Genomic DNA, 22,970 nt, shown 5'->3' on the forward strand with positions numbered 1-22,970 from the left:
GAGAACTATTCCTGAAGACTACTTTAAAGAAATTACCAGAGAGCTGTCTCAGAGAGTTCAGGCTGTGTTGAAGAATAAAGGTGGTCACACCAAATATTGACTTTCAAGCTCTTTAGAAGTGTACAAACTCTGATTTTGCCTCATATACCGTACTTCCATGTATGGTTGCACAAGAAATCAGGGGTGGCTCAAGACTTTTGCACAGTACTGTACTTGGTACCAGGTGTGTAAGCAGCCAGTTAGCATAGCTCAGCACTGGAAACAGGGAAACAGCTACCCTGGCTCCCTTTCTATATGGATGTTAGATAGATGGTGAGCTTTGGAGATGCTGGTAGGAAGATTTTGTTATTTTTGTTTAGAGCCAGGTTAGTCATTTGCTGTTAGCCTAGCTTTTTATAAACAGGGGGTAACAGCTGCTAAATCTGCATTTAAAAGTTTAAAAAAAAGAAACATTTTTTGTTCCATGTCTAAAGTGTAAAATCTGACACATTTTTAGGGGTGTTATGTACGTAACTATTCCCTGTTAACCAGCCAAAAGAGTGTCATTCTAAATGTAGAAGCAGAGAAATTGTTAGTTTGGCTCAGTTTTTGTTGGGGTTAAATAAACAAGATATAAGCTGTTAATTAAATTATCTTCAGAGGTGCTGGTAGGTAGTTTTTTTTTTTATTTTGTTACTTTTTAAAGAACAAGGGGACCTATTTATTTGAGAGAGGTATCGATCATCCCATTTAATTCTCAACAAGATAGCATTTCCTGAAATACCCTTTTATTTCTTTAGGTTTGTGGTTAACCTCGCTCATAACTCTTTTATAAAAAGCTCTTTTTTTGGAGCAAAACTCTTCAAACCTTGAGCCAATTTCTCAGGGGGGGGGGGAATAAAGAAGAGAAGGGACACAAAGAGTGAAAATCACCACTAACAGCGGCGTGTAATCTTCTAGCAGAATCCCATTCACACAGTATTCAGTCTATTGCACATTAGACTTCTTCGTGGAGGCCGTTTATCCTTTCTCCCTCCGGGTTAAGACAATGAACTGACAACAGTCGATGTGGTTGCAAATTTAAAATTTCTTCTACGTAGTTAGAAAATACGACCATCATCTTTTCCACTTCATTACAAGGCAGAGGCTCTTTTTTTTTTTTTTTTTAATTATGTAGCCGTGATTACTTGTGCTGGCCAAGTGTTTAAAACCAAATTTAAAAAGAGGAAAAAAAAAAAACCTGATAGCCAAGAGAAACCTGGGCACTCATTCGTTATGTTAAAGGTTAGAAGTCATTTTTAGATGTTAATCAATTAATTTTTTTCCCTCAAATGTCTATAAAACGTCAGCAGGATTTTTGTTTTAAAAAGCCAAGTAAAGAAATATTCTCATAGCAGCTTTGCCTTGAGAAGTTTTTTACATAAATAGAAAAACAAAACAAAACAAAACCAAAAAAAAAAATATGCAAATGATTAAATAACGAGACAATGCAAGTGTGGAAAGCTGGAGCTTAAATTAAGACAGCAGGACAGGAGGAAGTGTGCAGGGGAAAGTAGGGGGAAGGGGTTAAGAGCTGTTGGCACGAGGGAGGGAGGTAGGGCGGATGGGTGGGTTTGCTGTCCTCCATGTTTCAGTCTCTTAGGTGGTGCTAGTAAGGGCCTTTTGTGTGTCCAAAGATCCCGATGGGGAAATGTTTGACATGTGAGGACCACTGAGCAGCCAGCTGGAAAAACTTGACATCGTTCCATTCGACGCCGTCGATCAGCACTGCAGAGGAAGAGACGAGCGGTTACATCAGAGGACGCTGATGCATTTGTACCTGCAAATCTAGCAAGAAGTGAAGTGACACACTTCACCCATTCATGGCACTTCAGGCTTTTGACATGAATTGGTGTGTGTGTGAAAGCACTTGGTCATGGCCTTCTTTCACACTTATTTTTAAGTCTTATTTTTTTAACATGGTTGAAACTCCTCTGAATCCTGAGTGGCCTTAATAACAAATACTTCTTCTAGGTCTGAGTAAGGCATCCATTATTTTGCATTATTCAGTATTAAATAGGTTGTGTTTTTTTATGAATTCATTTTCTGTTGATATGACTGACGAGTTCTGAGTGAGGATCGCAGTCACACCGTAAAACAAATGTTAAAATGAATACACATTAAAATACAGGGATAAATAGATCAGAGGCTTCCTTTAGAACTGATACAGCACAGAGATTTTTACATTTATTAGTGTATTGAGTGCAGTATTTTTAACATTTAACCACAAAATGTTATAATAGTTCATCAAAAATAAACTACAGATTTCTGCAATTTGACTTATAAATACTGTATTTCAAATATGATGCACGGCAGTACTGTAATTGCATGAATATATACAATATGTACACTCACTGGCCACTTTATTAGGTATACCTTGCTAGTACCATGTTAGACCCCCTTTTGCTGTCTTAATTCAACAAGATGCTTGAAACATTCCCCAGAGATTTTTTTTGTCCATATTGACATTAAGGCATCACAAAGTTGCTACAGATTTGCTGGCATTAATTTCTCATTCCACCACATCTCAAAGGTGCTCTACTGGATTGAGATCTGGTGACTGTGGAGGGCGTTTGAGTACAGAGAGCTCACTGACATGTTCAATAAACCAGGCAGAAGCAGCCCTCAGAAGATGGATACACTGCGGTCATAAAGGAGTGGACATGGTCAGCAGCAATACTTAGGTAGGCTTTGGCATTCAAATGATGCTCAACTGGTGCTAAGGGGCCCAAAGTGCGCCAACAAAATATCCTCCACAACATTACACCAGCAGCAGCAGGATGGACTGTTGATCGAAGGCAGGATGGATCCATGTTTTCATGTTTTTTATGCCAAATTCTGATCCTTCCATCTGAGTAACGCAGCAGAAATTGAGACTCAGACCAGGCAACATTTTTCCCGTCGTCTGCTGTCCAATTTTGTTGATCTCTTTTTGAGTTTCCTGTTTTTAGTTGTCAGGATTGGCACCTTGTGTGGTGTTCTCCTTCAAAGTCTGATGTGTTATGCATTCAGAGATGCTCTTCTGCATACTTTGGCTGTAACAAGCAGTTACTTGCAGCCTGAAACTTTGATACAAGGCACAGCCGGATCCAGACCAGACAACATTTTTCCAGTCTTGCCCAATTTTGGTGAGCCTGTGCGATTTGTAGCTTCAGTTTCCTGTTATTAGCTGACAGGAGTGGCATCGGGCGTGGTCTTCCGCTTCTGTAGGCCATGTGCTACGAGATTCAAAGTGTTGTGCATTCAGAGATGCTCTCTTGCATTCCCTGGTCTTAACAAATGGTTAATTGAGTTACTGCTGTTCACTGGATAGTTTCTCATTTTTGGACCACTCTCTGTAAACCCTAGAGACGGCTGTGCAGAAAAAATCTCAGTAAATCAGCAGACTCTGAAATAGTTAGATCAGCCCGTCTGATACCAACAACCATGCCACATTCAAAAACACTTATATCACCTTGCTTCCCGGTTCTCAGTTTAAACTCCAGCAGGTCGGCTTGACCATGTTTACAAGCCTAAATGCCATGTGATTCACTGACTAGATACAGTATTTGTATTAAAGAGCCTAATGAAGTGACCATGAGTTTACATATAGATACATTTTTATGGAGGGGAACAACCTCTAATGACATCTTTTTAAATGTCAGCAATCAGCAAAGACAGAAACAGCTGTGATCTGTCTGAGGATGTCTCTGCCGCTGAGAAAGAAGAGCAAACGGGGCGGGAGGTCTGTGCAGAAAATTACCTCTCAGCATGGTCTGCTGGTGCTTGGCAGTGCAGATGAGGCGGCTGATGCCCTCAATCACTTGACTCTTTGACTCCACCTCCTTGTCTTTGCTCTTTTTTGGCAGGAACATGACTGGCAGAAGGGAACAACAGAGATGCACGCTGTGAGGAAATGAGGGATTCACAATCTTTCTGGTGTGTTAGGAGTCATATGTGAAAACATTTTTGCAGGACTGGATTTAATGTTTGCGCATTGTTTTGGTTAATGGCTGCATCCAAGAGTTTATTGACTCTTTCAGTGTTCGTTTGTAACTGCTGCATCAGTGAACCAGGACAACACAGACATACCCTTTTTATTCTTCTCCTTGGTCACCACAGTCATGGACATGGTGGGCTGGAGGCTTGGCTCTGCGCCCCCCAGTGGCAGCCGGCTGACCTGCAGCGAGCGGAAATTGCACTTGAGAGTGTTTTTGGAGGAGGAATCTCGCTTCTCCACATCTTTCTTCCTTTCTGTCGGAGCCACCCAGTAGTCCACTTGGAGTCCCATCAGCTCCGCCTGACCAGCAGAACTGCAGGAAACAGACAGCAAGGTTGATACTGTGGAAGGCCTTTAATTTTGGAATTATAAATGACATAAACTCTTCATGAGGGATTATACAGAGGATATAGCAGCACAAAAGAAAGCATGTTTCAATCAACAGAGAGTAGTAAGCCTAAAGGACAGGTAGGAGGAATGTAAAATGTTCATAAATACTATACTATATAAGTACATAAACATGGTACTTTGTGTTTATGAATATTACACTGCTCAGTGGAAAAGTATTAGTTTTTGTTTGAAAATTTGCCACATTTTATAATATTTTAGACACAGTATGATATGTAGAACAGTTAGCACCTCTGTAGCTGAAATTCTGAGGATTTGTATGTATTCTTCCTGGACAACCTTTAATTTTTTTTCATGCGCAGTAGTAGACCGTTAAAAAGCTTAGTGATGATGAATCAACACATGAAATGCTATACTGTGTCATTATTTAACAAAACTAAAATGTGGCTTCATTTTGGCTAATAGAAAGTTAAGCCAAAATGCAGAAGCACTGTGTGGAAAACCTTAAGTACACCATCAATGCTTCCTTAGGAATTAAGAGGCTAAGAAGCAGTCAGGTCGATTAACTGATCATCGGTTTGCTGGTCTGGAGCATTCAGGTGTGTGTTAACACAATGCTAAGGAGGAAAGGCAACTGCAATGATCTTAGAGATGCAACTATTGCTGCCCATCAGTCTGGGAAGAGTCCATCATTCTACAATGAGAAAGTTTATTCACAATTAAGAAGCTTTCAAAACAGCTGCCAGTCTTCCAAGGAGCAGACATCCCAGGAATTTCACCCCAAGCTCAGACTGTGGAATGCTCAGAGAAATGACAAAAAAACCCCAAGAGACTCTAGGGGTCTCAGTTAGCATGTTAAATGTTAAAGTTCATGATGGCACGATTAGAAAAAAAGACTGAACTAATTTGGCCTGTTTGGAAGGGTTGCCAGGAGAAAACCTCTTCTCTCTAAAAAGAGCATGGCAGCACTGCTTAGGTTTGCAAAGTTGCATCTGAACAAACCACAAGGTTTCCAGAACAATGTGGACACAAAAGACCAAGAAAAAACAAACACAGCATATCCGCACAAACATCTCATACCAACTGACACCACGGTGGTAGAGGGGTGATGATTTGGGCTTGTTTTGCTATAGGACCTGGGCACTTAGCAGTCAGTGAGTTGACCACAAACTCCTCTGTATACCAAAGTATCCTAGAGTCAAATGTGAGGACATCTGTCCAACAGCTACAGCTTGGCTGAAATTGGCTCATGCAACAGGACAATGATCCCAAGCACAGCAGCAAATCTACAACAGAATGGCTGAAAAAGAAAAGAATCGAGGTGCTGCAGTGTTCCAATCAAATCAATCAACCTGATTGAAATGCTGTGTTGGGAGCTTAAGAGAGCAAATGACTGCAAACCTCAAAGACCTGAAGCACCTCTGGAAAGAAGAATGGGCCAAAATTTCTCCACAACAATGTGAGAGACTGATAAGTCAAGTACTTCAAGTTACTGATTTTAAAAGTAGCTCCACAAGCTATCGAATCATGGGGTGCACCGAGTTTTTCCACACAGTGCTTCTGTGTTTTGCTTAGCGTTTGTCAAATAAAAAACGACACAGTGTAATAGTGACATGTTGTTCTTCTGAGGTTGCATATAAATCATTTTCAAACCTATGCAATGTACCAGTTTCAGCTCTTCCACTTCATAAAAATATCTTTTGGCCCAAACACTATTTCAAACCTGGTGCACAGACATTGCTTTGATTTACAAGGACATTGGTTAAAAAAACAAAAAAAAAACCTGATGTCATTTTCTTCCAGCAGGCAGCAAATTTTACCTGTAAGCACAAAAGCTGGTGTTGACAGAGGGAGAGGAGGGCGGCGTGGGCGATGCTTCTTTAAGAGCGGGTGATACCTGTGGAGGGGTGGAGGAGAGCAGCGAGGAGCCCAGAGGCGCTGCGTCATCAGAGTCTCCTGAGAAAAAGAGGAAAAAGAGAGAGATGTGAAAGCAGCGTACAAGACATTCAAATAACACATTCTTGCAATTTTTCATAATTATTTTCAAATTGCAGCATACGTGCAATCAGTAAACTGTTTTTTCGATGACTAGCAACACTAACATGAAGCTCTTTCTTTACTATTTATTCAAAATCTCAATATAACAAAGAAGAAGGTCACAGAATTAATTGATAAAGCACCAATCAACAAGTGCTTCTGGGGATGATTATTAATGCTTTAAGATTATATTTACATCCAAACTGGATCAACAGGTCTACAGATATGAACATGCTGCTCACTTCATTCATAGAACACGTCCTTGTAAAGCTGTCGAATGAAGCTTTGAGAGTCTTAAGTAAAGGTTTAACATGCAGCCAATGCCCAAACATCTCTTTAAATGTTAAACAACCAAAAAGTGGCCAAACAGTGGCTTGCCTGATGTTGCCGATGTTTGCTCCACAATGCCAACTTTCACCATCTGAAGAATGAAATGGGAGAGCAAAAGTTTATTACTTTAACCACCACTTTTAAGCCGCAAAGACCCCACAGATAAACCTACACCAGATCAGGTGGGAAAAGCCAAAGTGCAGCTTGTATTCAGGGCAGGAGAGAGGCAGACAAATAAAACTTACCCCAATGAAAGGGATGAATTTCTGACACGAATCCTCATCCGGGCTGTGAAGAGTGCAGGTAAGAAGGAGGCAATAAAATTAACATGGCAAAAGAGAAATTAGGGTTTGTACAAAAGAAAGAAATTGCTCTAAAGGGAATACATGCTACAAGCATTTTCTACACTTTGCTATAAAGAGTACTAAAAAAAAACAAAACACAGAAAATTTGAAAAAAATGGAAATCTAAAGTTAGTATCATTGAAATCTAGTAATTAGTAGCTTGTACATGATGACTTTGGGTGATGCTGATTTCCATTGTTTTACATCTGGAAAAATGTAGTCTTCCCTTGCATAGGAAACTATGCAAAGCTCAGCTGCACATGCTACTTGGCTTCAACCTCCACTAAAACAGGTTCACTTCCTGGCTGCAGATCTCTGATTGGAGCTGGAGAAGCAGAGAGCAAAACATGCAAGCTTTTGGCCCATTTGGGGCCTTGAACAAAGCCACCCGATCACTGCAGAACCAGACTGGATCAACCTAAACAGAGTCAGGAGGGCATTCAGGAGGCAGCAAGTCCATCAGGGGAACAACTACAGAGTCATAAAGGAGTAGATGAGAAGGAAGAGCACCAACCTAAGTCCAAAACCGTTTGGCTCCATGCACTACCTGTGAGAGGTAGTGCATTACAACATTTAACAAGCCTTCTACAGTATGAACTATTTTCCTGGAAATACCCAGAAAAATAGTCGGAATAAAGTTCTACTGTTCTGTAGGTCTACGTGTTCTAAATGTAAAGATGTTGGATGACATGAAAGGTTGTTGCTCTTGCCTTGACGAAACCTGCCATCGCCCCCCCAGGGAAGAAACAGAGAGACTACAGAGGAGGGGAAGAGAGAGAGAGAGAAGACAGTCTGCAGTAGGCAACAGTTTGTTTTCCCAGCACAAACACATCTCTGCTGTAATCGCTTCAGAGCAGCCGCAGAGGGAAAGCCAGATGTCTGCCTGGTATGGATCACGACAGCGTACGTGAATCTTGTTTGAGCTGGTTCATCAATACATTAAATCTAATGTGTGATGTTTGCCGTTTGAAAATTGCACATGAACGTCAATCCACATAAACAGGCGGATTATGGACATGCTCTTTCCAGATTCTAGTTTTTAACTATTGAGCTGTTCATTAAAGTATTTATACAACTCGTTGCTGTGATTATTGAACAGATGACAGCAATAAATATAAGATTATCCTGAGTCCAAGAGTAGTGCTTCTTAATGAGTGAATAATCTCCAAATAATTCCTTAATAATTCTCACTGAAGCAAAACAGAGAAAGTCTGTGCAATTTCCAGAAACTCATTACAATTATTCTCTAAAGTAACCTTAAGAGTGTTTGTGCTGTTGTGTTGTGCAATGCTCAACATCTGGAAAATTCATCTGGAACTCTGCATCAAGTTTATGCATGGAAATTTATTAACCATATATCCATAATAAATGGATCTATACTTGTGATTGTTGAACTTTCCCATAAAAATCAAACCACATGGACTTCTCCAGGACACTGCCTGTTAAAATCATTTGGAAATAAATAAATAAATTAAAAAAAGAGTTTTGCCCATCTACCTATTACAGCCTTACAGAGCCATATCCGTGATTTGTGTATATATGCGTAAAAGCGTTTGTTTGATGCTAAACTGGATTTAACCAAAAATATTTTTTTGGTGGTTGGGGTTCACACTTGAGTAAAAGAGGAGTGCATTATTATAACATGGTAATCTACTGACAGTATCCACATTTCCTGCATTTTACTGGATAAAAAACAGACAGACATGAATGGCCATGAAGCACGAAAGAGCGGGGAGGGAGAAACAAAAGAAGCTGACTGTAAGCTGTCACCTGCCACTTCAACAGCACACGGTTTCTTGAAAATGAAGCAAGCTCACAACTGAGAATGAATCTTTCTGTTGAGCGAATGCCTGCAAAAATGCAGGAATAAAATCAAAACGCTGGTCCGATTTAATCAAACGTGACCAAATCTGCTTCCTGCACAATTCAAAACATGAGAATTCCTGGTTTTCCAGAGAATTATTGCTACTGTAACTTCCATTTGAATCAGGCATTGCAGAGCTGGCCTCAAATGTTTTCCCCATTTCCAGTTTTAATATTAAGCTCACGACCTAACAGCTGAAGTTTTATTGAGCAGACAGAAATGAGAGTTATATAAATCTTCCCATCACTATTACCACAATGTGCATGCTACTTTCAGCTGTTCCCGAGTCAGCAGGTAGCACCGCATGTCTGATTTGGCCGAGTTTTACACTGCATGCCCTTCCTGATACAACCCCAGAGGGAATTTGTGTCTCCGGCTGGAATCGAACCACACTGATTAAATTACTACACTATGGAGCCACTAGTCTATTACTACGACCTTGTTTCATCTAGCTCGGTATGAGCCAACAGCTCAAAAGACAGCGTGCACATTGGTACAGATGCTGGCACGTTAGTGAACACGGCTTTGGTAACTCACACATCTGTGAAGGCACCATTAATGCTTAATGTTTCTGAGCTACCTTACTGCCATCCATCATTTCAGCAGGAAAATACCAAATCATATCTTGCGTGTATCTTAAAACAGTCCAGACCTATCACCACTGAAAACATTTGCTTTATGAAGCAAGACTTACAACCAAGGAGTCCCAGTTCAGTTTCAACATTTGGTGTATTTTACACAACGTCCCAACCAACAAGGTTGTTTTAGTTTAAAGAGCTTAATATGCTGACGAATCAGTGTTCAGTCAATGTGAAAAGCTCCTTTTAATCTGGATTATTTTAAGAAAATGAACTTCTAAATTAAAACTTGGTCCGAAACAGATACAAATATCTCATACCGCTTCTCTGCGGCTCTGATCGGAAAGCTTACGGTGAAAACCTTTTATAATTTAGTCAGCTGTTGAAGTGACAGGATCCAACAAACGCCGAGATGGTTCAAGGAGAAATGCGTCAAACACAGAGAAAGCGCATGAATCACCAGGCTACATGAGAAACAGACTATCGACCACAATACCTTACTGCAAAATCAAAATGAAAGCTCTTTTTCCTTCAAAGAAAGAAAACATACAACACAAAGATAAAACATGTTATTCACTCACACAGTGATGGAAACACAGTGATGCCTAGAAGACAGACTAACCAATCCCCACACAAACAGACCAGCCCTGCAACATTAGTGAAACTATTCCCTCAGTATCTCTTTTAAAAAGGGACTGAAAACATAATGCACTGCAGTTCTACTTATGTGCACTTTAATCTTCTAAGTTATAAGCAAATCTTGATCTACCTTGCGTAGTATGCTTCAAAAGCTTCTTGTATGTGTGTATAACCTGCAGCATCACTGCACACTTACAGCACACACATAACAATATATGCAGTGCAAATATTTTTGTCTAAATCTGTAATTTTCAGCTTCTTGTATGTGTGTATAACCTGCAGCATCACTGCACACTTACAGCACACACATAACAATATATGCAGTGCAAATATTTTTGTCTAAATCTGTAATTTTCAGTTAGAGATCAGTAACTTAGTCACCTGTGGATTTATCTTTAAAAAAATTTGTATCCCCTTTTAAAAAAAATACTGAAAGCTCTGCATTAGAAGCATTTGTTAAAGGAAATATTAAGACTTAACTAAGCTCTGACTTTTTCACTGTAGTGCCCAAAAAATGGGCCTCTGATAATCAGATTGAAATTCTCTTGTGTTATTAAATGTGGGCAAAATCTTGAGGAAAAAAAAACCAAAAAAAAACATGTACCTCTTCTGCTTGTAGGTGAGCATGGCCTCTGCGATGGGGAGCTGATGAGCTCCGTTAGCTCCCACCATGTACTGCGTTACCCTCGATACTACATCTGGGTTCTCCTGGGCTGTAAGGGAGACAGCGATTAGTACCTGATTACAGTTGTCAACAACACACAATATACACATATTATTAGGTACACCTTTCTAATGCCATGTAGCAAATCTGCAGTTTGCCCACATCTCACAGGTGCTCTATTGGATTGAGATCTGGTGACTGTGGAGGCCATTTGAGTGCAGTGGACTCACTGTCATGTTCAAGAAACCAGTTTGAGATGATCTGAGCTTTGTCACATGGAGCAGTATCCTGCTGGAAACAGCCATCAGAAGCTGAGTGATGCACTGTGGTCATAAAGGGAAGGGCATGTTCAGCAACAATACTCAGGTATGCTGTGGCATTTAAATTATGCTCGACAGCCTGAACTGCTGATTAAAGGCAGGATGGATCCATGCTTTCATGTTGTTTATGCCAAATTCTGACCCTACCATCCAAAAGTAGCAGCAGAAATTGAAACTCATCAGACCAGGTAATGTTTCTCCAAATTTTTGTTGCCCAATTTTGGTGAGTCTGTGCAAACTGCAGCCTCAGTTTCCTGTTCTTAGCTGATAGGAGCGGCACCTGGTGCGGTCTTCAGTCGCTGTAGCCCATCTGCTTCAAAGTTTGAGGTGTTGTGAGTTCAGAGATGCTCTTCAGGCACATATCAGATATAACAAAGGTTTTTTTTTTTGTTTTTTTTTACTGTTGCCTTCCTATCAGCTTGAAGCAGTCTGGCCATTCCCATCTGTGGCATCTACAAGGCATTTTCACCCAGAGAACTTCTGCTCACTGGATATTTTCTCTTTTTTGGACAATAAACCCTAGAGATGGTTGTGTGTGAAAATCCCAGTAGATCAGCAGTTTCCAAAATACTCAAAACAACAACCATGCCACATTCAAAGTCACCTAAATCCCCTTCCTTCCTCATTGTGATGCTCTGTTTGAACTTCAGTCTGTGTCTACATGCCTTAATACATTGAGTTGCTGCCATGTGATTAGCTGATTAGGTATTTGCGTTAATGAGTAGTTGAGCAGGTCTATCTAATAAAGTGGGCAGTGAGCGTGAGAGGGTAGTTAAAAGCCCTTTAAACTGAACAAATGGGGAAAAGCAATCAATGACATGTGACAGCCCACCAACAACTGGAGCCTCTGGTTTGTGAAACAGGTCCCTCCAGGCAGCATCTTGGAACAAACTGTTGTATCGATAGTCAATAGTGCCGAGATATTTGGAGACTGGATGTGCACCTAAAGCCAATGAAAGAGAGAGATTCATCATCAAAAGTGCAGAGTTGCTACAGCTTGAACTTAATATCACTACCACAGTTCCTCTGCAACAAGACCTTTGCAAAAGGCGACAGTCTGCTCTTCAACAATATGTGAGTATGACAACAAAATCATCCAGATTTATTGTGAAAGCTTTTAGCTTTAGTGGTCAAACAATACAAACTTGCTTTTCTTCCTCACTGTCCTGAGCACATGGGCTTCTCTCTAATTTGTGCCTGCTTGTCTCTTCTGTCCTCTGTCCTCATGCTTGTGTCTCAGTATGCCAAATTGAAAGATGTCTCACTTCCCAAAATCCATGTGGGGGTCACAGAACAGAGGAGAGCGGAGGCTTGCAGGAGGAGCTATAATCGAAAGATGCTTTTTGAAAGCAAAAGCCAATATAATAAGTTCTGTGAGGTTTAGTCAGACGAACATCTGTGCTCATCTTGGTGAAGATTAAAAAAATGTGGACTGTGAAAAGAGTTGATTATTTAATATGGTACAAAATTCAATTTGATGTCATATGATGTGTTGAACCCAGCTTGATTTAAATCATCTCATACACTATATGGAAAAAGTACCAGGCAGCACAGCCTTAATCTTTGAATTCAGGTGATTTTAATCCCCTTGCCACAGTCATGCAGTCTGCCTTTACAAACAATTGTGAAGGAGTGAGTTGTTCTAAAGAGCTCATTGAATCTGAGCAACAATTTGCCGCAACAATCCAGTTTTGTGAAATTTCTCCCCTCCTCGATATTCTGCAATCAACTGTAAGCGGAGTTTTTGCAAAGCGGCTGCATTAAGGAACCATGGCATGAAGTTAATTCATGGCATGCTCTGCCATGGAGCAGCAGAACACGTAAAGTTGCCGAGTGCTGAGGTGTGACAGTGTGTAAAAGTTGCAAAAAGTTACTGCTGACTCAGTAAATGCAGAACTCCAAATCTCCTCTGGCATTAACTGCACAAAAACTGTGTGCCAGCAGCTTCACAGCATGGCTTTCCATGGCCAAGGAGCACCTGTAGCTGTAACGTATGTCTGGCCCAGCACTTTTGTCCATATAGTGCATGTGAAAATGGGGTACGTTCAAATTTTTGAAAGAGCCACTAACCTAGTCTAGCTCCACGTCTCTACCTATCCTAACCATTTAATTCTACAGTAAGCACCAACAGAGGTTTAGCCCATGCTCTACCTCTCTACCAACAAAAATCCTCAGAGTAGTTTTTGTCTAATCCCACTAACAGACACAGCAAAGGAGACAAAAGCTGCGTTGCAACCACTGTACACTGTCACAAACCTAGAGGGATGATGAGGAACCTCATGTAGCCGAGCCAGTCGGGAGTTTTGTGGGAAAGGTGGTCCACAAAAAGCCTCAGAACTGCACTGAGGTAGTGCTGCGCTCCGGCTACCGCTATCTTTATGGGAACAGGCGTCTGGGAGTTACAGTTGCAGCTAGGGGGGGAAAAAATGAGCAGAGCAGCTCTTGATTACTATGACACACATCCACAGTGTATGTGCTTTCATGAAACACGAGAGGCGGACTTACAATCTCTGTATGCGGGAGACGATGGTGTTGAACGCAGCTTGGATGTCGGCCGTGGTGCAGGTGCAGACCACTGGCAGATGGTGGTTTTGCAGCATATCTGAAAGATACTGAGAGAGGAGGCACGCAACTGAACAGTGCGCAACATCAACCACATAAAGCAATATCGTCTATCAACTTTAGCAGTAAGTGCTCTCTGAATTAAACATTTTAAAGCTACTGGTCAAAGAATAAAGGAAAAACAGTATAAGATTACAATGATTAACTAAATTACTTAATCGAAAAGAAAATATAAGTAAGACCTTTGTAATTAAAATTCAAGACTTAAGTACATTTTTAGGCAGACTTCTTACCTGGCCCTGCCAGTCTGATGTGTTGATGAGGATAATACTGTCAGGGAGGTGGTTATCAGATACCAGGATGTGGTTTAGTTGGTCATACACTGTCTTTCTGGGGATCTAGGTAAGTAAAATAGGACAATCTTGGGTTAATATAAGGTCCCATACTTTTATTTTCTCACGCAGTCTATTAGACTATGTCTATTAGACATATCTAAGAATGCATAAATACACAAACACACTGAAAATTCTCCCAGTACAATAAAATTATTACACTGATGTCCTCATCTATGTCCAGTTTGCCTATATATGGTTTGCCCTGCAGCTCTGCCCTCCTACCTGTAGGTGGCATCTGGTATCTAGAGACCGCTCATTGTCCAGGCTGTTGGCCCTCTCGTTCTGGGGCCTGCTGGGTTGGCGCTCCTTCAGCGATGTGCTCCTGCCTCGCCTCCCTGCCAACTTTGGTTCCTGCCTGAAGGCAAAAACCAGCAAAGGAAGAGAGAGAGAGGATCATTTTCTGTAGCCTCATGGAAGTTAGATAATCTATACCTCAGGTTTTCTGTGGAATCACGTGCGTGCATAAAATGTTGCTGTCATTCGCTTCAAATGTGTTATTTATCATTAAATGACATATATTTACCTGTTGGACGAAATGATAAGAGACTCTGTTTTGGTCATTTTGCCACTTGGTGGTAGTCTCTCTAAAAACGTGTCCATGTTGTCCATCTCCAGCTCTGTGGTCGGGGTCACCGCCTCTGGCTGCTCCTGAGGGAAAACAAAAGCAGAGAAAAACAGGAACAGTGTTCATGAGCTGAGAGCTGGCAGATGTGTTTGTGCATTTTTCCTCTTCAACGCTTTTGCACATCTTAAATCGTGTTTGGATTTCAAGCCTTAGTGATAATGACTTACTTACATTAATCTTATACAGAACAGAGCCTTTCTTAAATAAACCAATATAACAACATAGACTCAGTACCATACCATACCACTTTATTTATAAAGCACTTTAAAAACAGAACAACAACAGGGCTGGCCAAAGTGCTGTACAACAACAGCAAACATAAAAGACAAACACAGGCCAGAGGGTAAAGGATACAGAGCTGCAGAAGTCAAACAACAAACACACTCAACATCTCACACTGGGTCGAAGGCCAGGGAGTGAAAGGAGCCTGTCTGACGTGCAGTGGCAAATCATTCCACAAATTTTGGAACAGCACCTGTGAAAGCTCTATCACCTCTGAGTTTGCGTTGCATCTTTGCAACGAGTAAAAAGCATGTGGTCTGCTGACTTGAGAGAACAAGCATTGCATTGTATCTGGATTCACCAGCCCACACAGATACAACACATGACCATTAAGAAGCTTAAAAAACAAAAGGATTTTAAAATGGATTCATAAATGAACTGGAAACCAGCGAAGGGAAGCTAAAATTGGAGTGATGTGCTCTCGCTTGCTTGCACCAGATAAAAATCGAGTGGCAGCATTTTTGAACCAGCGAACAACGGAGGCTAATTACGATAAAAAAGTGCATTGCAGCAATCGAGACGAGACGTTATAAAAACACGTATTAATGTTTCCAGATGGCGCTTGGACAGAAGAGGCTTGATTTTTGACAGCAGCCTCAACTGGAAAAAAAGCTAAATTTAATCAGTGTTTACATGAGTATCAAGCTTTAAAGTAGGATCCATTTTTTTACACCTAAATTTCTAATAATGGCTTTCTCGTATGGGGCCAGTGAGGAAAGGTCAATGCAGGGGGTACAGCTGGTGCCACTGGGTCTAAACACCATCATTTCTGTCTTGTTCTCACCATCTGTCCCCTGATATCTTCAGTGGAAAATAAACTTGACAATCAACCGCGTGACAGCGAAAGGAATTATCATGTTTCCGGAAAATAGTGCCAAGTGGCAGCAGGTACAAAGAAAAAAGAAGAGGTCCAAAATGAAGCCCCCACTCAGTGCTGTGGTGAATTTTAAACCCAGAATTCCACTTCCAGAATTGCACATTCATCCAGGAAGGACTTCAGTTGGGTGTAGACAATTTTTCCAAGAGTTTGGACAAAAAAGGCAGCTTGGAAAAGGGCCTAAAGCTTGACAGAACAGAAGGGTCTAAGGCCAGATTTCTTAAGAAATGGCTACACAGCAGCATGTTTAAAATTTTTTGGCACCACACTAGAGGTCAAACTACTATTAATAATGATAAGAACAAAGGGACCAAAGGTAGGAAACACTTCCTTAATAAGTCGAGAAGGGAAAATATTAAATGGAGAGCCTGATGGCTTTGTATTGGAAACCAGCTGCTCTACAAAGGAGAGGGAGACAGGTTCAAAGTGGTCAAACAGGCAAAGTATTAAGATGCTGGATCGTGACATGGTGGTGAAATGAGGGCCCTAGTGCTTACAACCAAAAAGAAGAAGCTGGACACGTTCATGAGCATTAAGAACAGTGTTCAGTGTGTTAAAAAGCACATGGGGGGTTGTGAGAGTTAGAGACAACTTTCACAGTTTTTAGATAACACCACCAACTGTCCTTTTTCCTTTTTCCACCTCTGTTCAGCTCTCCTGCACACCCGACTAATGGCACATGCAATTTAACCATGGTTCTGATCTGGGCTTTGGTTGACTGATTTTTAATCACCCTACACAGTCCAGAACGGTTTGGCAAGTAGAATTAAATTGAAGGGTTATCTCCTCAGTATTGAAGGAGACACAGAGAGCTGTGAGGTTACTTTGTAGTTAAAAGCAGAGGAGAAGTGAAAATCAGTGGAAGGTTTAAGAGCACGGCAGCGGCGAGCAGGAGTGCACGGTTTAGCAGGCTGACGGAGAGGAACAAAATCAATTAAGATAGGCATATGGTCTGAAAACACTGCAGGAGGGATTTCCAAATTATAAGCAGATAAACTATAAGACAAAACGAGATCCAATGTGCGCCCACATTCCTGAGTGAGACCATTTACAGACTGAATTAGATTAAAAGAGTCCATCTTTGCCATCTTCTTCACACAAGCCATGCATTCCCCCCTCCTGCAGCTCAATGCATCAATCTCTATGTTGACACCAACAACCTGAAACAGCTTGGATTCATACTCACAAAGGGGACGTTATCAGACACGCCGTCATCCCCGGTGCACTTGGTTTTATCTGGGTCAACCTGGAACGAGGTTGCGGGAAGAATAATAAACATCACCTGGATTTGATGGACTCTGGGAAACTTTAATTTCAAACAAAGTAAAGCATTGTTTGACTCGACATGTCATCATGAATTGTTAGTTCAACAAAAGCCCTACAGCTCTGCAAACAAGCAGGCAGCGCTTTAAACCTGCAGGCTGAAGGGAAATTATGAGCCAGAGAAGCCGCCGGGGCAGTTCAGTGGTTATGCTGCTCTGCCTCCAGCTGTTCACACTCATATATTTAACTAAGTTGTTCAAGTGAAGAAGGAGATTTGAAATGAATTCATGTTGCACTTTGAGAATATAAAGAAACTACTTGAGGCCATTTGGTGTTTCACAATCTGCTGGCGTGTCATGGGTCTCACCGGGCTGGGAGGCTCCCTGTGGCTCCGGCTGCTGTGGATGCTGCCAATCTCAGTCTGAGAGCTCGAGAGGGAGAGACCCTCAAAATATGGCCTGAAACAGAAGAAAAATAAATCTGTCTGGACTGAATTAAAGGAAGCAAACTCACATCATGTTACTATACCTGCTGACATTTATCAACTGGGAGTCTCCTGTGAGTCAGAAGGTCAACTTTATCACTTTTTTGAGAATGTATTCATATTTTATGGTCTGAATCATCCAAAAAAAAACATCTTTTCATTGAACATCTGTTGGGACACATCACATTGTGGGCTTCCTATCAAAAAATTTTTTTTCTCATTTAATGCCAAAATTAATACTTCAGTGGCATACTCTAGTGAATGTTAAAAACTACCAAAGATAACACAGTTTGACAGGCATAAAACAGTATTTTTGCACCAGCAAAGTGATTCCCAAAAGCTTAGCATGTCTTGGCATGGTGTGCAGTGTGTCATGAGACCAGGAATAAGTTCAGTGGAAGGGTGGCTGTTAAGAAGTCATTCCTAAGAAAGGGAAATGGGGACAAAAGGCTGAGGTATGCCAAATTACACAAGAACTGGACTGAAAATCACTGGCCTGTCTTATGGAGGGCTGACTCCAAATTTGAAAGTTTTGGTTCAAATCTTTGCCAATATGTATGGGGGAGGTCAGGAGAGAGGTCCAACAGTGAGTGTCTGCAGCCATCTGTAAAACGTGGTGGGGACTCTTTCATGGTTTGGGGCCGCATTTTAAGCCAGTGGTGTTGGAGAGCTTGTCAAAACTGATGGAATTATGAATGCAGAAAAGTACAGTCAGATTTTGATCCACCATATAACACCATCTGGAAAGTGTCTGATTGCCAGCGGCTTCATTTGTCAGCATGACAATGATCCCAACCACACTGCCAATGAAGTAAAAGTATGCCTGGATATAAAAATACATAATGGAACACTGTCAGTCAGGGATCTGCCTTCCCAGAGCCCGGACCTCAACATTATTGAATAAGAGTGGGATCGCCCGGACAGAAAACATCCAAAGAAGAGCTCAAGTTTCAATATTCACACAAGATTTCACCCATTACAATTTGCCTTTTAACAACAAATATAACCCATAAATGGTTCAGAAATAACACAGACACTCTTAAGCGTGTCACTCACTTGAGTTTGGGTTTCGGCGTGCTGAGGACACTGTCGTCATCATCCATGTCTGGGCCGCTGTCGCTGGGGTTCTCAAACTCCACGCTGTCCAGGTCCACATCCTCCTCCTCCACATCGGGAGGCGGCTCTGCGGGGTCCTGCTCCGAGTCCAGCACCTTCACAAATACACACGTCACATATCCGGCGGCTCAGCAGCTCCACAGTAAAGCCACAAGAGATGACCAGACCAACACAAGACAGAGACACCCACCTCATCTGAAACTCTGAACCGCTTCAGAAGAGCCACCACTCGCTGCTTAAAGTTCTGCTGCTAAAACACAGGAGAAGAAACGCAGAACCACGCGTCAGTTTGTGACCTAGTTCTGATTTACTGAAGCCAATGCAGTGAAAACAGCTCCTCTAATTTAGTAATTTTACCAGCAGTAGATACATTGCAGGGTATTGATTTTGCTGCGTGTGCTCATGGAAATCAATAATCAAGCAACATCATGCTCCATCTGCTTTCTGAGGCTTTCATCCGCTGCTTCGGCTTGCACCTTACAACACGAGGTCATACATCATCTGTTGTTTAGGCTCGTTGGCTAATTGTAGTTGTAAAGTTATTTATGGTAGTTTTCTGCATCCAGAACCTTCTGGCACTTTGTAGTTTTACTTCAGGTATGAGCAAATGAAAAAAAAAAAAAATCGGTGGCGCAAAATATGGAAGCTGAACTAAAATATTTCAGGTAAAAAAGGCAAAAAGAGGTAAAAACCACAAGGCAGTCAGACTCCCGAGCCCAACAATGCAGCAACAAAGCTTCAATAAAATTAGGTATTCTTTTTCTGTTGTTAAGAATACATGCCAAAATAAAGCAAGAAACTAAATGACATTTACAAGAGAAGCTGTCACTGTTTTAAAACAGCCAATTAACCTTGGTTAAGCTTATAGACTATAGAAAGGTGAAAACAGCGACAGAATTAATCCAAAGCTCTCTAATTAGCACGCTACAGCTTGCCTTTTTTTTTTTCATTGGGGAGAATCTAAAAGGTTAAATGAGGAATTACTGAGAAACACACAACACATTCACTGTCACAGAGAAAGTTTAGTTCAACTGTAAGTAGGGATGCTCAGACTACACCTCCATTTGTTGTTTCACATCTCTTACTCTGGTGATGGAGGGAGTCCTTACAATCGACCTCCTTTGCTTCTTTGGCTTTCTCACATCATACTCGTCGTCCTCGAGATCCTGAAAACATGAAGGATACAATGTAACCTTTCAGTAAAGAAAAGACAATGAATTCTGAAATTAGTCATGATTATAAGCTTTCCGTTACAAACCGGGCCTTGAGAATACAGACGTTTTACTTCAGACTGACAGAATAATGTTAAACATCTTTGTCCCCTGACCTGTAAAAGCCTTAATAATTTCCAGGTAAACTCACCTGTGCCTGCACGGCATCATCGCTGGCCTCCTGCTCTGAGGAGAAGCTCTCGTACTCTTCCTCTGAATAGTTATCTGAACACAAGTAGGCAGATTAAAGGCTTGGAGTGTAGAAGACGCCTCATTTATATTTCAATGACCCTTTTAAATCTGACAACCAGCCAGATTCTAAATATACACGAGATGTTTTATGCTACCTGAATTTTTTTTTTTTTGCTTTCAGCATAATTAGAAGAAAGAAGGAACACACTAAAAAAAACAAAAAAAAAAAACACTCTGAACCCTGTGAACCGCTGCTCTGTTTAACTCATCAAGCATATTAGGTGATTATGATGGTGCCACGCTGTTTTTGCCTCAGAACATCAGGGTAATGAGAAGCAAAGCATACCAGAGCATTTGATCTTCTGCCCTCCCTGCAGAGCTGCCTCCTCATGGTCTATTGGCTGACTGGACAGGGAAAAGATCCAGATCTCTGCCACCTTTCCAAGCATGTCTTTCTGGTTGCTGCAGAGAGGCAGAACCTGGCCTCCCTCTGTCGGGTGCTGCATCACCTGCAATATACAACAAGAGCGCATACAGTTGGTCATATCTGAGAAATTCCCAGTGTAATATTCACTGTGCTGCTCTGTAAGTTGCACACCTTGGTGCTGCCCAGTTCAACCTGCATGTGTTGTACTAGCTAACAGGCTTCACAGAAGCAGCTCAGGGTCAAATGCCTTCTTCCACAGCACCTCGGCAGCAGTAAACTCTTCTTACAAACCCAGATCACTTAAGGACAATTCTGAGCCTTTCTGTCCCAACACAGTCGCAAATGGCTCCATACGTCGACCTTCAGCAACTTACACTGTATCTTGTGTGGTATGTTTTGTTTACAGCCCTTATTTAAATGCTTCAGCTGAAACTGTAGGAACTGTTTCTTTCTTGTGGGTTAGTACAACTCCGTGCCCCCCCCCCAGTCTCAGCTGCATAAATGTTTTTTTTATCCTTCTCTCAGCTGCTGAGATGTGACCTTAATAAGCTCCGCTGAGCTTTGTTAGCCAAATGGGAACTCCTTAGTGGATCAGCATCATGTGCAGTGAAATCAAGCCATTCATTTGTGTCTTCAAGGTTTTCCTGAAACTCAGAAAGCATGTGTCTGTGACATTACATTAATTTTTCTTTTTAATTTTTCTTTTCTCTGTTTTTAACTTCTTTCTGTGACAGTTGTGCATATCTATGAAGATTTTACAAGTTCTTAATAACACATGCAAACATTATGGAACCACAAATAAGACATACCTAATTTATCTAATAAAAATATAAGTCAATGAAATGCAGGGAAAATATTAAACACGTTTTGATTTAATTATTAATTTTCTTTTTACTGCAGTACAGTAAATTATGCTCTGGTGGTTCCAAGACTGATTATTTATTTTTAAATGAACATTGGTGTACACATGATGCATTTAGTTGTAAGAGAATGTGAAGAAAAATAGAAGTGGGTTCTGATGGCTCCAGCTTCACCAGTATGAGCAGTTGCCTTTTGTCACATTTTTGTAAGGAGTCAGAGGGGCTCGAGTACATAAAAACTGCTTCAAACAGAGGCTAACTACCATTATGAGGTACAAGGCATGACAAAGACGTGACATATTACTGCATGCAGCCTCAGTATAATTCAAAACAACAGCAAAGAAGCTCGAAATTATTACAAAAACCTGCCAAGAGACTAAACTACTACAGTGAGACATGAAATCACTAGAAAGAGATGCAAACCAACAAACAGAAACAAAACGACAACAAAGAGACAAAGTGAGCACAAGTAAAAACTGCAAAGAGAATGACCACAGAGAACCAACACGACAACATCAACAACTTGATTTGTGGATTGAGATTCGAGGTCACTTTGTGTTTCTTTAAGTCCAAGAGTCTATGTAGGACAAGATCTTTTACAAGCCTGTGCCAAGGGCTCATAATCAGTCACTCGGCTTCTGGATGAGCACAAAGAGCCGCCCGACATCTCCTTGGGTTATGAGCCCTAGTTTGAATGATGCTTTTATTAGATATGAAACACTTTCAACACTAACAAACCTCTAATTTCACATATTTGTAGGTTGCATGGACCTGCATGGAAAGTTTGGCTCCAGCATCCACCATTAAATTTTCACACCGGCTTGTTAGCACTTTCATGCTCCTGCCTGTCCCGAGGCATCAGAACACAACACAAAGTGCAGCAGAACTAAGCTACGACCTTGTTATCTTCTACATAAGGCACACACGTATACCCTATACTGGAGGGTATGTGTGTGTGCTTTATCCCTCATTACACCTGAAGTGGACGACACGAACATGAATGCAGCACAAAACTGTACCTCCGACATATCAATCGATCCAACTGCGAGAGTCTTGTAGCCTAAAATGGTTCGGTTCTTGTATCTTTTCCGCCGCTGGAGCATGATCTGCAGCTTGTTTCCTTCTCGCTTTAAGAAGTGTGGGTACTGAGAGTGAGAAAACACAGGAAAACATAAGTTACTCAGTAAGATTTGGACCCATAGCTTGGAGCATAGATTAGGACCATAAAGTATAGGTTTGGTGATATTCAATATTTTGCTTACGGTTGACAAAAACCATGAAAAGACACACACACACACACAAAAAAAAAACCTAAAATGAATTCAATGAAATAGCCAGAAATTGTGTGGCTGAGCGCTTCATCAGTGAGGCAAACTGCAGCACTGGAGCATGACGTGCTCCTTCATTAGAGAGATACTGTAGTTTTCCTTTGAGTCAGCTGCACATAAACCGTCAACAGATGAAATATTCACTAAAAGGATGAATGTTAGTTACTGCATAACGAGCAATTAAAACATCCTTAGTTAAATAAATCACCTAATCTGCCTCTTCATCA

At 41.2% G+C, this 22,970-nt stretch overlaps 1 protein-coding gene across 3 annotated transcripts in view; it reads right to left on the reverse strand.

Annotated features, from left to right (window-relative positions):
* The window catches only part of pacs2 (phosphofurin acidic cluster sorting protein 2), a 71,648-nt gene continuing 48,678 nt past the window's right edge, over positions 1 to 22,970 (reverse strand). The window contains exons 4-25 of one of the 3 annotated variants that reach the window (XM_030759172.1): positions 22,435 to 22,560; positions 20,475 to 20,637; positions 20,088 to 20,161; positions 19,811 to 19,891; positions 18,916 to 18,972; positions 18,666 to 18,820; positions 17,493 to 17,583; positions 17,049 to 17,108; positions 14,602 to 14,726; positions 14,301 to 14,433; positions 13,977 to 14,081; positions 13,627 to 13,733; positions 13,378 to 13,532; positions 11,954 to 12,064; positions 10,742 to 10,850; positions 9,995 to 10,027; positions 6,958 to 7,000; positions 6,761 to 6,803; positions 6,166 to 6,301; positions 4,090 to 4,310; positions 3,761 to 3,874; positions 1 to 1,746 (exon numbers count right to left, since the gene is read on the reverse strand). In XM_030759172.1, coding sequence (XP_030615032.1) covers positions 1,628 to 1,746; positions 3,761 to 3,874; positions 4,090 to 4,310; positions 6,166 to 6,301; positions 6,761 to 6,803; positions 6,958 to 7,000; positions 9,995 to 10,027; positions 10,742 to 10,850; positions 11,954 to 12,064; positions 13,378 to 13,532; positions 13,627 to 13,733; positions 13,977 to 14,081; positions 14,301 to 14,433; positions 14,602 to 14,726; positions 17,049 to 17,108; positions 17,493 to 17,583; positions 18,666 to 18,820; positions 18,916 to 18,972; positions 19,811 to 19,891; positions 20,088 to 20,161; positions 20,475 to 20,637; positions 22,435 to 22,560 — 2,361 coding nt within the window. In that variant the 3' untranslated portion in view covers positions 1 to 1,627. Of the gene's footprint in view, positions 1,747 to 3,760; positions 3,875 to 4,089; positions 4,311 to 6,165; positions 6,302 to 6,760; positions 6,804 to 6,957; positions 7,001 to 9,994; positions 10,028 to 10,741; positions 10,851 to 11,953; positions 12,065 to 13,377; positions 13,533 to 13,626; positions 13,734 to 13,976; positions 14,082 to 14,300; positions 14,434 to 14,601; positions 14,727 to 17,048; positions 17,109 to 17,492; positions 17,584 to 18,665; positions 18,821 to 18,915; positions 18,976 to 19,810; positions 19,892 to 20,087; positions 20,162 to 20,474; positions 20,638 to 22,434; positions 22,561 to 22,970 lie in introns of all 3 variants that reach the window. The other 2 variants (XM_030759171.1, XM_030759173.1) reach the window with 2 other exon arrangements.

This window comes from Archocentrus centrarchus, chromosome 22, assembly GCF_007364275.1.
Source record: "Archocentrus centrarchus isolate MPI-CPG fArcCen1 chromosome 22, fArcCen1, whole genome shotgun sequence".
NCBI lineage: Eukaryota > Metazoa > Chordata > Actinopteri > Cichliformes > Cichlidae > Archocentrus > Archocentrus centrarchus.